Below are 14435 nucleotides of genomic sequence, written 5' to 3'. Positions count from 1 at the left end.
GGGTCCCTGCTTGCGACCGGGGCCTGCAGAGAGGAACAACGAGGTCAGGGGGCAGGGGCAGGAGTGAGGGCCAAGAGGTTTGGGGTCTCCTCCCCGTGGACAGCATGCCCCCCCCCCAGCATTCGAGGGCGTCGTGAGGGCCACACACACAGCTCTGACTCCAGCTTTATTGGCGCCGGCGCTCCGCTCCAGAAGGCAGACACAGCCCGTCAGAAACCCACCGGCTCCCCTGAAGCGGGGTGCGGCCACCGCCCGCCCAGCCACACTGACCCCCTCGCCAAGGGCAGGGCCGCCGCTGACAGACGACTGGGGAGGGCGGGGACCGGCGGGCTCCTGGCAGCAAGGACAGTGCGAGGGACTCGGTGGCCTCAGGGCCCCAGGTCCGTTTCAAGCAGGAGGAGGGGCCTGGCTCGGGGACAGTGCACGCCGCCCCCCGTACCCAGTGTAGGTCACAATAATTTAAGACACTATAGACATTTCGACGCTATATGACAATATAAGTTAACCGGGCTCTTGGTCAGAGGACCCCAGGCCTGTGGGCTTGGGCAGCTGGGACACGGGGTGGGGAGAGGCAGAGGGGCCAGGGCAGCCACGGGGCCCTGAGCTCCCGGGACAGCAGACGGGGGAGCAGCCCGCCACGGTCGGGAGCAGCGGGTGGACCCCAGGGCCGAGGCCCGGACACCACAGCTTGGCCCAGGAGCATGCCCAGCCGCGTGGGGGGAGGGCGTCAGAAGCCTGAGGACACATTTCCACAGTTTCTTCGGGAAAACACATACAGGTGGGAGGGGCATGGGGTGGCGAGGGGACCCCTCCTGTCCGGCCATGGGCAGGCCACGCTCTGCCTCGGTTTCCCCGGGGAGGGTGAGACTCTGGTGGGGTGACGTCCCACCCTGAGCCCACTTCCCCAGCTCTTCTGCCCACACGGTTTGGAACCGAAGGGAAACCTGTCCTGGTTCGATCTCCCAGGTTTTGGGGTGAGCCGGACTTCAAGGGAAGGAGGGGCCTGGGCGGGCGTCTGCTTGAGGGCCGGACCCTGGTGTGTGACCCCGAGTCCCAGGTCCAATTCTCTTAGCACCGCCATGGAGGACGGCCCAGCAGAGCACCTGAGAAGCCCTCGCAGGCACCTCTGGGGGTGAGGACCCAGGGATTCCTCAAGGCCTGGGGTCCCCCAAGCCACCAGTGTCCCAGGAGGTGTCTTTTGGGGCCAGAAGGCCTGGGCTGGACTTCAGGATGCCTGGACCAGGCCTCCTCACGGTGCAGGTCTTGGACAAGTGCTGGAGTCACTCTGGGCCTCCATGGCCCCATCTGTCAAACTGGGCAGCCCCCCCCTGAGCCAGCCGGCCGCCAGCCCACCCAGGACCGGGCCCACCCTGAGCTCCAGCTCACTCCAGGGTCGGGGAGCCAGGTGGGGCCCGGGAGGGCGACAGCGTGGGAAGGACTCATCAGTCCTGGGTCCTGACTCAGGCCATGTTGATTCACTTGATTCGATTCTCAGAGACAAGGGGAGGCCTGGAGGCCCTGAGTGTGGCCGGGACCGTGTTGGCTGCCAAGCCCCATCCAGCTCACTTGGGGGCCCCCCGGGGCAGGAGCAGCAGGGCCCGGAGGGGCGGCAGAAGGCGGCCCAGGGCCTGCTTGCACGCAGTGGAGTGAGGACCGGCCATGCCCGCCGGCTTTGACACTAGGAAAACATAAATAACTGTGTGGCCGCCGGCGCAGCGCCCCCGGGCCGGGGGGGTGGGGGGGGTGCTGCAGTCTCTGAGGAGCGCCCCTGGGTCTGGGCCACCAGGCGGGGCGGGACACACAGCGTCGTGGCATCACTTCCGGGGCACGTGCGTGTGCCCTTCAGTTCGCGTTCCCAGAGAGAAGGGAAGGGCTCTGGCCGGGGCGTGGGCCCGTCCTGCCGCAGGAGGTGACCGACGGGCAGGACAGCCCGGGGCGGGGGCCGGGCCCGGAGACCCCCAGCTCGCCAGGCTCCTGCGCCCACACCAGCGCCCGGAGAGGGTGTGCAAAGGCCGTGCGGTGGGGCGGGCCTCCGCGGCGCTGCCCGTGGGCAGGTGAAGACGAGGCGGAGCCCAGGGGCCCCTCGCAGGTGAAGCCCCGGCTCCTGGCAGGCGGGCCCGGGCCCTCGCGGCGGCTCGCTCACTTGCAGGTGAAGACCTCGGTGCGCTCGCTGCAGGTGTTGCACTTGACGAAGCAGCACCAGTGGAACTTGCAGTTGCACTGCCAGACCTTGGTGTACTGGTGGGTGTTGTAGCCGCGGCCGCAGCACATGGTGTCGCAGCCGTCGGCGCCCGGCGACGTGCGGTTGCACAGGCGGCCCTGCGTGCCCACGCTGCCCGTGGCCGCGTCCTCCTCGCAGTAGTTGGGTGACTTCTCGATGTACACCAGGTCCGTCTCCATGGGCTTCTGGTAGCTGCGCAGCTGCTTGATGCGCAGGAAGGTGGGCTGCCGCAGGCGGCTGGCGCGCACCGCCTCCACCTGCACGGCCGCGTTGTACTTCTCCTTGAGCAGGTGGCCCACCTCCCGGAACTTGGGCAGCGTGGTCCAGCACGTCTTGGTGGTGCAGGAGCCCGACACGCCGTGGCACTTGCACTCCAGCTTCATGCGCTCCTCCAGGACCTGGGGGGCACCGGGCAGAGCTCAGCGTGGGGGCGCCGGGCCCCCAGCGCCCCCAGCCAGCGCCCCACCTCCCGCCCCACCTGCCTGCGGCAGCCCACCTTCCCGCGCATCAGGTAAATGTTCCCCCTCTCGAGCCTCAGTCTCCTGCTCTGTCCAGGGGGCAGCTCACCACGCGTCCCCACTGCTGGGGACACGGTCAGAAGCCCAGAGGAGTCCAGAACGTGGCACGTTGATCACAGTTGGCTAAATTCTCACAACTACCCGGCAGGGAGCTGGGTCCGCGCGGCGGTGAGGAAACTGAGGCCCGGCCGTGGGGCTTGCGCCAGGCACAGCCCAGGTGGCGAGTGGGGGCTGGCAGCCAGCCAGGCTGGGGGAGGCGCCTCCCAGGCCCGGCAGCAGCAGGTGCTTAGGAAGGGGAGCCCGCGCCCCGTCGCCGCGCCTGCCCCCCTGCCAGGGCAGGCCTGGCCCGTCGCGGCATCGTCACCGGCATGCCCGCGGAGCGGCCCACCTTGGCTGAAGGACGGGCTGGGCGGCGGGAGGGGCGTGCACGGGTCAGCGCGGCCCAGCCGTGCGGTGCTGGGGGCCGCCGCCGCGTGTTCTTGCTCCCCGGCTCCGCTGGGGCCTCGGTGGGCACAGCCTGTGTTTTCCTTGGACCTCCCTCGTGGCCCAGGACGGCCGATTCCCAGAGCCAGCCCTGACCCCGGGTACTCATTTACCCGGATCGAAAGGCCCCTGCCAGCCGGGCCGGATGAAAGATGGGGAATCATTAGCTGCCGCCCCTCAGCTGCAGAGGGGCCATTTGTCAGCTGTCCAGGCTCACGCTGGCCTCGCCATGGTGACCACGCTCTGCCCCCCAGTCAGGACCCCAGCCCTGGCACACGCGCGGAGACCCACGGGAATGAGTGAATGAATGAATAGGAGAGTGAGGAGCCTCCCACAGGGCCGGCCACTGCCCATTGCTTCCCGGTCCCAGCCTCAAGGGGCCCCAGCTTCAGAGGACACGCCTTGGCTCTCAGTCCTGGGTGGGAAGCAAGGACATGACGCGCAAAATGCCGCGCACAGGCGGTAGAGCCTGATGTGGTCAGGCCGGGAGGCTTCCCTGAGGAGGTGTCCTGCACTGGGTGCCCGTGGAGGAGAGGAGCCCACCTGACGGAGCAGGGGCGCGGGAGCAGGGTGGGCAGCCCACAGCAGGAGTGGGCCTGGGGCGGTCACTGACACCACAAGGGAAGATTCAACCCCAACGGTGAGCATCTGGGCGGGGCTGGATGGGGGCCCGCTGTGAGGACCACAGAGGGGGGCAGAGGCTGGGGGCTCCATCGGGCAGCTGCTGGCTGGGCCCCGGGCCTGTGCCTCTCCTGGGAAGGGAGCTCAGGTTTCAGGATGTGGGTTCCTGTCCGTCTCCAGCGTCCTCAGGACAAGAGCGAAAGCCCCCGCTGCCCAGGAGAGCTGGGGTGCCGAGGGGCCCTGCCCAGAGGAGAGGGGGCTGAGCGGGGCCCCTCCCCCGTAGGCCGGGAGTGGGGCAGGGGTTCCTGGGAAAGGCCAGCTTGGGGTTCTCTCCGCAAACAGGGCAGGGCCCGGCTCAGACGGGGCTCTGTGGCCCAGGGGGGGCAGTCTCGGGGGTGAGGGACCGAAGTCCAGAAGGGGCCTGGAATCCTGCAGGGCCTGGGGCCAGATGCCGCCCTGGCTCTAAGCCTGGGGACCCGCCCTGGTGTTACCCCCCATACTGCTCATTTCCAGACCCCTGGGGGATCCAGCCACCCCTTCACCCTCTCACCCCGACCCCCAAGGACATGAGGGCCATGGCCAGCCTGGGAAATGCTTAATAGAGGTCCCCAAATTCAAGTCCACTCAGAACCTCACAACGTGAGCTTGTTTGGAAATTGGTCTTAGCAGATGCCACCAAGAAGGATCCCCTGGATGAGGGCGGGTCCCAGAACCGAGGGGACCTCTCTGGGGTCAGGGTGGGGACAGGGGACTGTGGCCCCAGGGGCCTCCCACAACCTCTCAGTCCTGCTGCCCACCAGCCGGGGGCCTCGGGATCACCCTCTGCCATTCCTCGCCTCCGTTTTTGCCCCTCTGAAACAGGCACAGCAGGGCTCCTATCAGAACTGCTGGGGGGCGCGGGAGGAAGGGGTGACCTCCAGGCCCAGCGCTGCCCACTGCGCGCACGCACGCCCCTCCCTCCACGAGGATGGAGCCTGATGCTGCGGAGGTGGCTGTCCAGGGGCCCCTGCCTGCCTCACCTCCCTCCCTGCCCGCAGTACCTTCCTGCCCGCCTCATTGTTGTGCAGGTTCATGAGGCGCCGCGCGTTCTTCTTGATCTCTCGGGCGTCCACGAAGCGCCGGGAGAAGTCGATGCCGTAGCGCACGTCGGCCGAGCAGCCGCCCCACTTCCAGCCCTCGGCCTGGTTGTAGTAGCCCTGCTTCTCGCGGTCGCACCCGCAGTTGCTGAGGTTGCCCTGGCTGCAGGCAGCAGTGACGGCGTGGGCCACGCCAGCAGCGGTGATGGCGTAGGTGAAGGCGGCCTCGCGGCTCCCTGGGGGGAGAGGTTGTGCGGTGAGGCCCAGCGGCTCTCCGCCCGGGGCGTCGGGGGACCCGTGCTGCACCCTCTCTGGCCATGGGCGCCCGTGTGACCCCGGGATCAGCACCTCCCGCTGAGCTTCCAGTTCAGCCGAGCCCTGCGCCTTGTGGGCTGTGAGGGCACAGTGCCTGGTGCAAGGTGGGCACTTAAAGCATGCCGTGCCCTGCCAACAGCAGGTAGGCTGGTCCACTCTCTCCCTAGCCCCAGAGCCCAGGGAGAGGCCTGTCCCCCAACCCGGGAGGGCACAGGGCAGAACGGATGTGACAGTCTGAGCCCCTGCTCCTCCTCGGCCAGCCGCGAGCCCTGATCCTCATGAACCAGCCCCCAGGACGGATCTCGGGGGCACCCACCCCAACGGACAGGAGCCAGGCAGCAACCACAGTGCTCACAGCCTCCCTCCCCCCGCCCCACGCTCTCTGTTGCCGCCTCCCTCTCCCTCCCACGCCCCATCACCAGGCCCTGGCCTCCCGGGCCCCTCCCCTCCGTCACCTCCACTTGTCTCAGGGGCCCTCAATTGCCCAGACTCGGTGCCAGTCCTCCTGGGCTCCCCACCCCAGCCAGGAGGGCTTCCTGGAGGAGGTGCCATCTTAAGCAAAGTGAGTCTTAACAAAAAGTACAAGTTAACGCCCTGTGAGTGCATGGGAGGGTGTGTGTGACTGTGGTGTTTCTTAGTGCGCCCGCGTGGGGGGGTGTGCGGGGGGTGTGCAGCGTGTGCACAGCGTGTGTGGCAGGCGCGTGCACCCCTCGGGGGGAGCAGCAGGAACGAGGGTGCAGGGGTCACTGCCAGAATGAGGTCAAGAGCAGCGGGAGAGGAGCAGGCGCGGGAGAGCCGAGAGGCCGTGTGCCGCCGGCCGGGGTGCCCTGTGGGCTTTAGGGGCGGGGCCCGGAGGGGTGCAGGAAGCGGCTCAGCAGAGCTGTGCTGGCCGCCCACCGCCGGCCACCCTCGCATCACTGCCGGGGCCCCTCCGGCCTCCACATCTGTCCTCGGACAGCCCCACACAGAGGAGGAAACCGGGGCGCGGGAGGCGATGACACAGGAGGTGGGGCGGAGGGAGGGACTCGGGCCCCGGGGCTGCCCGCGGCATGGCCCCGCTGCGGCTAATTGACCGCGGGCAGGAGGACACGGGGAAGAGGCCCTCATGGCGAGGGGAGCGGCTGATTCAACCCTCTGTGGGCCTGGCAGGGGGCCGGCCGGCAGGTGAGGGGTTCCCCCAACAGGGGCGGGGGAGGGTCTCCCCCACAGCCATGGATGACACTGGGGGCTCTCCCAGGGACCCGCCTCCCCGCCGCGGGCCTCCCTCCTGGCCGCGCCGCGTCCCGCTCAGCGGGGTTACTCAGGCTTACTCACCGCTGCTCCCGCTAATTCTTGTTTTATTTGGTTGTAATGAGCCAACCCTGCACCTCGCCATGGAGACGGGGGTGGGGGGGGGTGCGGGGAGGGACTCCAAAGAAGCTGGGGTTTGGGAAGAACCGATGGGCATCCTGGGTTGAGGGCTTCCCGCTCAGCCCAACTCTGTGCAGCCCACACTGACAGCAGCGGGTGCTGCACCCCACTTCCCACCCCTGCTGCAGACTCGAGGGGCTTCCTAACTCGCCCGGGTCAGCGTGAGACCAGACACGGAGGGGACAGTCCCATCCCAGCTCACTCGGGTGCAGACTGGCCGTCCTGGGGCACTGCCCACTGCCCCCTCCAGGGAGAGAACGGGGGCGCACAGGTGCAGGGAGAGCGCCTCCCGCCTCCGGGGGCTGCCTGGCCTCCGGATGGCCTTGAGTCCAGGACTGGCCCCACCTGACTGCTCCACAGCCAGGCCGGGCGGGGCTGCCCATGCTCATCCCGCGTAGAGGACGGGTGGCTGCTCTGCCCGGGTGGCGACGGCTGCCCAGGCCAGGACGCAGCTGCTTGTGAAGCCGGGGGGCAGGCACCCTCCTCCCAGCTTGGCCAGGTGCCCCTCGGGGTTCGGGCGCGGAGGGCGGGACCCATGGCTGAGTCTTTGGGCCCCTCCAGCCTGGTTCTCGGCTGCGCACAGGGCCGGTCGGGGCTGCGCACGTCGGGGGCCTGCGAGACAGCGCGGCCTAAGCCCAGGCCTGCCCACCTCGCAGTGGACGCAGTGGCGTCTCCTCAGGGAAGGGGACTTGCTCAGGTGCGGGGCCCCGCGGGAAGGGGCGGGCGTGGTCTGGGGCAGCTGCCTCCGGCCTGGAGGGCCTCTTGGGATGCAGCGTCCTTGGGCCTGGTCCCCGGCCGGCAGGTCCCCGGGAAACGCCAGGGCAGGTGGGCCTCGCCCACACCCAGCCTGGTGAGTCCCAAGAGGGCACAGGCCTGGCGCCAAACCCACGTTCCCAGGGCGGCCCTGCCCGGCCCCCAGCGGGCGCAGGTGAGCGCCGTTAGCCCCGCAGGCCCGGCCAGCTGTGGGTAAGCAGCAAGTGCTGGGAGGCGGGCGGCGTCGGGAGAGGAGTCTCGCTTTGCTGCAGCCCCAGGTAAGTCACAGACCCTCTGTGAGCCCGTGTCCCTCCACCAAGAGGGGCTCAGAGTCCTCCTGCCATCCACAGCCCCAGGAGCAGCCCCAGAGAAGCAGAGCAAGGGGCCTCACCCCCGCCATAGCAAGCCGGTGTCCATAGCAAGCCGGCAGGCCCCTCCGGGGAGAGCCGGCGCGGGGAGAGCCACAGGCCGCCTGGCGTCTCTGCTTATCCAGAGCCTCGACCCTGGCACGCGCCTGGTCAGCCGGCCCAGCCGGCCTCCACTGCACTGCATTCTGGGCAGTCCGCACCCGCAGGGACCTCTGCCCTGTGGGTGAACCGAGGCTGCCAGGTCCCTCAGGCACCCAGGCTGTTCCCTGTCCTGCACGTTGTTCAAGCCCAAGCCCCGGCTGACCCTGCTGGATGCCAGACTCAGAGGGACCAACAGCCCCTGCTCGTGCCACCCCCTCAGCAGTGCCAGCCTGGCCAGCGCTTGGGAAGAGGGCCTGCAGGACACCTCACTGACCCTGAGGAGGGTGCTGGGGTGCTCCTGGCGGGGACAGGTGTGCCATCCAGGCAAGACAGGAGTCTCAGAGCCCCCAGGGCAGCGCCCCGTGCCCCCAGCGATCCTATATGTCCCCTCCGGCTCCCCGGCTCCCTGCCACTCCCTAGTGTCCATGGGGCTGGCGCGCCATTTTGGAAATCCTAAAACACCGTGATTGAGCTCTTGATGCCCTGAGTAGCCACAGGCCTGGAGGGACAGCACGCTGTCCCACTGCCCAGGGTCAGTGCTTTCCACTCAGTGCAGGGAAGGGCCTGGGGCCTCTGAAGTCACCCTGTCCTCAGCAGGGGACACGCGACCAGTCACACAGAGGCGGGCCCGGGCCTGACCTGCGATGACTGGCGGGTCACACAGCCCAGGAGGCGTCCTGCAGCCCGACCCGCACATTCACGTCCGGATCCCACACTGGCCCGTCAGACAAGTCAGGGGCCCTTTCGTGTCTCAACGTCCCCAGCTGCCACGTGGTTCCTACGTGACGGCGCGGGGTGCCGGAGGTGGGGGTGGGCAGGCCTGGCCCTGCTGGGGGGAGGGGAAGCCGGGCTTCGTGCCCCGCCCCCGCGAGGCGGGCTCCCCGGGTGCGGGTCTGGCGTCCAAGTACACTCCTCGGTGCGTGTCCCCACCTTGCCTGTGACACACACCTGGGCTCCACACCACCGTCATGTCCACGCGTGGGGCTGCCGCTGTTTAACCTCCCTGCCCTTGCCAACATTTCCTTGCTCTTCTTTAAAAAATGTGGCCTTTTCTACAACTCGGCACAGGCACGTGTCACGGGGCCCCTCAGAGCCTCGCGTCACTGGAGCGGCTCATCGCTGGGGGGGGCACGACGCACCCAGCTGGGCGGGCAGCCACCATCATGCTTGCCGTGTGTTACCCACACAAGCGTCACTAAGTGAAGTGTGACTGTGACAAAAGGCAAGTAACCCAATTAAAAATGACAAAGGAGCCAAGGAGACACTTCTCTAAAGATGGTATATAAATGGCCAAATAGCAATGAAAAAGATATTCAACATCATGAGCCCTCCAGGAAATGCTAATCAAAACCACAGCGAGGTGGCTCTGCGTGCTGCTAGGGAGGGCTAAAATACAGACAGACAGTAGCAAGTGTTGACAAGGATGTGGAGAAATCAGTCTTCATACACTGCCTCTACAGCCACTGTGGAAACAGCCTGGTTGTTCTTTAAAAGGTTAATCAAAGACTTCCAGGACCTAGCAATGTCCTTCCTTGGTGTGTCCCCAAGAGAAGCAAACATATGTCCACACACAAAAAAAAATGGTCACAGCAGCGTGATCTATAATACCTCCAACACAAGTGTCCACCAGCAGATGAGTACAGCAAAGGTGGCCTCTCCGTGTCATGGAATATTACTCAGCCATGAAAAGGAAGGAGTGGCCAATTTACAACAACGTGGATACACCTTGAAAATATGATGCTGAGTGAGAGATGCCGGCCACAAAAGACCACCTAGTATGAGGCCACAGGTATGAACTATCCAGATTAGACAAATGTAGGCACGAAGCTGATGGGTGTGGCCAGAAACAGGGCACCCGCCAGAGCCACAAGGAGTCATCAGGGCAGAGGGGGACCACGAGGGCCCTTTTCAGAGGGGGTGCCGGAGGTGGGCCCTGTGAGACGAGAGAAGTGAGCCATGCAAAGGCACAGGGAACAGTGTTCCAGGAAGAAGGAACAGCAACGCTAAGGTCCTAAGGAGGGAATGAGGTGGTGCTGCTGGGCACGTGTGTGGTGCACACATGATGGTGTGTGTGCGTGTTGCAGTGCCTGTGTGTTTTGCATGGCGCATGTGTCTGTGCATGGTGCACTCGTGTGTGTGTGGCATGTGCACTGCATGTGCTCTTGTGTCTTCTCTCTGCCCCGCCTACCCTGCCCTCTGTCCCTGTCTGTCCCTCTGTGCCCCCGGCCCCCGCCCGCTGGCCACCACCCGCCGGCTCGCTGAGTCAGTGTCTCCATGCTAAGCCCTCGCGGCCGTTGTCATAAACAGAGCTCTGGAAAGTCCTGCCAGGTCCGAACACGCCGGCACACCCGCGCCCCGGGCCTTTGTTCTGACCCAGGAGGCCGCACATGCTGCGCGGGCCTGAGGTGGGTCCTGCACCCAGCCGAGGGGCAGAGACGCAGCAGCTGCGGGCGAGGAAGTCACCTGGCAGCCCCGGGGCCTGCTCCAAGTCGGGTGGGTCTTGGGGCCCCTCGCCCCAGCCCTCGCTCTGGGGCGGCTGGAAGGGCCTCCGGCAGCCTGGCAGCCTCTCCCTCACCAGGGCTCAGGGCAAAGTCAGCAGCTGCCCATGTGTGGGGACCAGGTGTGGGGGGCAATGGAGCCTCGTCCCCCCAGGGCCTCTGCCAGGGCACAGCCCTGGAACCCCAGGCTCAAAGCCCCAGTTCTTACCGCGTGTGATTTTAGGCAAATCCCTCGCCCTCCTTCACCGCCCCCGAGAGCCCCAGGCTGTTGCTGACGTGCGGAGAGCAGGAGCCGGGGAGCCTTGCTTGTGCCGGCCCGGCCTCTGCAGAGCGCGGGGAGACAGCCCTCCTAGCCCGGCGGCAGGGGGCAGAGGCTGGCGGCCAGGCTCGTGGATCCTGGGGTGGCGGCCGCAGATGTGGGAACGCTTGGCCATGGAGGCCTTCCAGGGAGCCCCAACCAGGACTGAGGGAGCAGGCCCCCCCCCTCCATTCTGAGGAGAGATCCCCAAGCCCTGGAGGTGTCTGGGCCCCAGTCATGCCAGGGCTGGGTGGGTGGACTGATGCCCCAGAGCCCGCAGGCGTGCCCAAGGTCAAGCAGAGCCTGGCGGCCGGCCGGGATCACTGTACCCCTTGCTGCGGGGCCTCGCCAGGAAGGCTGGGAGATCCAGGCAGCCTTGCCGGGGCCCAGGGGAAGAGTCTGGGCCCGAGGACTGACAGCCTCCCTGCTGATGGCACCCGGCTGGCCAAAGGGGTGCCTGCTGAGTCCTGAGCCAGGGGAGCGCGGGGGCCCAGCCTGCAGGAAAGGCTTTCTGCTCTGCCCTGCAATATCCGACTGCCCCGGCGTCCTGTGCCCGGCCCCAGCACGGGGAGGGAGTGGGAATAACGGGGCCAGTGGCGCAAGGATGTGCCCCCTCAGGTTGGGGGCTGCTGGCGGGGAGGAACTGCCCAGTGCGAGGCTGGACGCAGTCGGCCTCACAGCTCGACAGGTGCCTCCTGGGTGCAGACTCCAGGAGCGGAGCTGGCGGCCCCCACGTCCAACTCCTGCCCAGCACAGAGCCCGCAGGCGCGGCCACATGCAGGGGTAGCCAGAGGAGCCGCCCCCGCCCACCTCCCTGCCACCCCGAGCGGGAGGACGGCATCTGGGGTGGAGACAGGCAGGTCTGGGTTCACATGCTCGCCTGCCCCGGGCCAGGGCAGCTGGAAGCCGTTGCACAGAAGCCTTGGGGGTCACACCCGTTACCTGACACTTGCACGTCACCAGTTTAGGGTGAATCCTAGTGACATTTCATTTTGCCGATGCGGCTGGATATTAGCATCGCAACTTGAAATCAGCGCAGAGGTTATCAAAGAACCGTTTCACCAGCTCTTCTTTCGACGGCTCCCGGGTCTGCTGGGCACACCAGCAGCTGCCGGCCCCTGAGAGGCGGGTGCCGTCCTGAGCCTCACCCCTCCTAGGGATCAGCGTCATACCCGCGGCCTGTCGCTTCCACCCTCGGGTGGTCCAGGAGCCGATGGCCCTGCAGTGCCAGGCTGGGGGCTCAGGACTGGCCCCCAGTGCAAAGCTCACCCACAAAGCAGGCTGCCCATGCCTGGTCACGCATGAGTCCGTACATGTGGATGGGACTGGGGGTTCCACGGCAGCTGGGACTGGGGTTCCACGCCAGAGAACCCGAGTGGGGGTGGGGCAGCCACCGGAAGGCCCCAGGGCGGAGGGACGTCCCTCTCCTGCTCAGGCCAGCCGGGCCTTCCAGCCCCTCAGCGTCACCCAGCCTCAGCACCCCACCCGCTGTCCCCCTCAATGCTCCCTCTGATCCCTGGCCCCTGGGCCTTGGCACCTGGAGCCCCTTCCCTGTTCTCACCGCCAGACTCACCCCCAGACTGGCCCGGGTGACTCGGGACTCCACCTACACGTCACCCGCTCCGGGCAGGCCTCACCCCCAGGCCCTGCTCAGGGCCTCCGCGGCCCGGCTCTCCAAGAGATGGCTCTGGTCCACCCCAACTCTCGGGTCCCCCCTCCACCCTGCCCCACTCGTGACAGACGCCAGCTGAGCTGGAGGCACGTTTGCCGCCCCCCAAAGCTCATTTCCAGGCAAGAGAAGAGACAGTCAGGAGGAGCTCTGGGTCACAGCCTCCCTGGATGGGGCATGAGGGGGGCGATCACTAGGCCTGCTCGGGCACAGGGAAACTGGCGTGGGTCTTGCCACCGGAAGGGAGCAGGGACGGCAGCACCTGGAGTCCCGGGGACAGCCAGCGCAGGGCACAGCAAGAAAGCTCCCAGGGAGCAGCCGGCCGGGCACGCGGCAGTCGCCCCGCTGCGGGCAGGAGACGGGACTCTGCACAGGGCTGCGCTGCCCCTTTAAGGGGTTTCCCTTCCGCGGAAGACTTGGGCCCGAAGACAAGGCCAAGGTCACCAGCAGGGCCTGCGGGGCTGTCCCACCTGCCCAGGCCTTCCCCCCTCCCAGGGCCAATCATTAATTGGCACCGCTTGAGTGGCGCTCCCACGAGTGCCCCCGGCTGCCTGCCAGCACTGGCGCGGCGCCCACCCCGCGCCCGGCACCCGAGCCTCTGACAGGGGCTGGCCCGCTTCCTGCTCTGACTCCAGGCCAGCCCCCACCCCGAGCCAGCAGCTCACAGCCTGCCGCTGTGGGGGGACCTCAGCCTGGCCTCAGAGAGCCCGCCCGCTCCGGGCAGGCGAGCCTGAGCGATGGGGGGGAGGGGCAGGGATGCCCCGCGGGGGAGTCAGACCCAGGAGCAGAGTGGAGGGGACGCCGCAGGGAGGACGGAGTCCTGGCCCGGGAAGGCCCGCCGCTCGGCAGGGGGTGGGGGGAGGACCCCTAAGCGTGGTCTCCGGAAGGCATGGAGGGGCGCAGGGGTGCGGGGTGGCAGGAGCGAGCTACAGCAGGAAGGGTGCAATGCGGCCTGGCAGGGGCTGGGTAGGAGGCAGGAAGGGGCACTGACTGCTGCCAGGGGAGGCCAGAGTGGCAGGCCCTGCAGTGGCCGTGGGGGGACAAGAGGGAGGTTCGGGTGATGGGGTGCAGAGCGCGTGCAGCATGTGTCCCCAGGGGCAGCGGTGCTGGTCACGCCCCTTGGGGCCCTGAGCAGGACAGCTGAGAAAGGGCAGCAGAGAGACAGGACGTCCAGGCCGGTCGGGGCCCAGCCGAGAAAGAGGGGTCAGCTGGCCCCACGAGAGTCCCTGGACAGGGGTTTGCCTCGGAAATGCTTGTGAGTATGGGGGGGTCTTCCTTCAGAAGTGAGGGCCCGTCCAGCCCTGCTTCCACCCAGCCTTGGGTGAGGCTGTGCTCCCCGCGCAGACCCCTGGGGCCGAGGGCCAGTCTCCAGCTGTGGGTCGTCGCCAGCCACCTTCACAGCTCAGGACAGCGTGGCGGTCAGCCAAGGTGACCTGGGGGATAGACACTGTCCACCACGGGGGACAGCAAGTGGGGGCCAACACCGCGCCTCGGGCTCTGCCCTGCCCATCACACCGGCATGGACCAGCACACGGGTGCGGCGTCCCCACCTGGGGCCTGACCCGACCCTGGGGGCACACTGCGTCTCTCCCGCTGCCCGCGTCTCCTGGCCACAGCGATGCCGAAGCCCTCCCCTGCCCAGCGGGGCTATAAGGGTCACCAGAAAGGGCGGCAGGACCTGGGCCTGAAGCCGGGTCCACTGCAGAGCTGGGACAACCTCGCGGCAGGCTGGGCCTCAGCTTCCTTGGAGGCGCAGTGGGGATGCCCGCAGTGTCTGGGGCAAGTGGGTTCCGGCCGCCGCGCCCGCTGCTGGCGCTGCCGTGGAGCACGGAGCGAGGCCCCACCCCGGCCTGCCGGCACCTGTGGGGGGAGCTGCACTTGGGTGGCGGGGCCCTGGGGAGGGGCGGGGCCACCTCCTGGCCGTGCCAGGTGCCACCCACAGGCTGCTTACCACAAAGGGGCCCCCGGGGGCTTTCCCCTGCGCCACCCTCAGCCCCCCGCCGGGCCTTCCAGGCCCTGCAGAGCCGGGCTCTGGCCTGGGTCCCGGCAGCTGCGGCTCTGCCG

General features: G+C 67.7%; 1 protein-coding gene across 2 annotated transcripts in view; it reads right to left on the bottom strand.

Moving 5' to 3' along the window:
- Window positions 1-2096: 2096 nt before the first annotated feature.
- Window positions 2097-14435, bottom strand: part of WNT7B (Wnt family member 7B) — a 33537-nt gene continuing 21198 nt past the window's right edge. For both annotated transcript variants that reach the window (XM_037513379.1, XM_037513378.2), the window contains exons 3-4: window positions 4884-5155; window positions 2097-2619 (exon numbers count right to left, since the gene is read on the bottom strand). In XM_037513379.1, coding sequence (XP_037369276.1) covers window positions 2140-2619; window positions 4884-5155 — 752 coding nt within the window. In that variant the 3' untranslated portion in view covers window positions 2097-2139. The remainder of the gene's footprint in view (window positions 2620-4883; window positions 5156-14435) is intronic.

This window comes from Talpa occidentalis, unplaced genomic scaffold (assembly GCF_014898055.3).
Source record: "Talpa occidentalis isolate TD23 unplaced genomic scaffold, MPIMG_talOcc4v2.1 talOcc4.16, whole genome shotgun sequence".
Lineage (NCBI taxonomy): Eukaryota > Metazoa > Chordata > Mammalia > Eulipotyphla > Talpidae > Talpa > Talpa occidentalis.
This window is presented reverse-complemented; position numbering and strand designations above follow the sequence as displayed.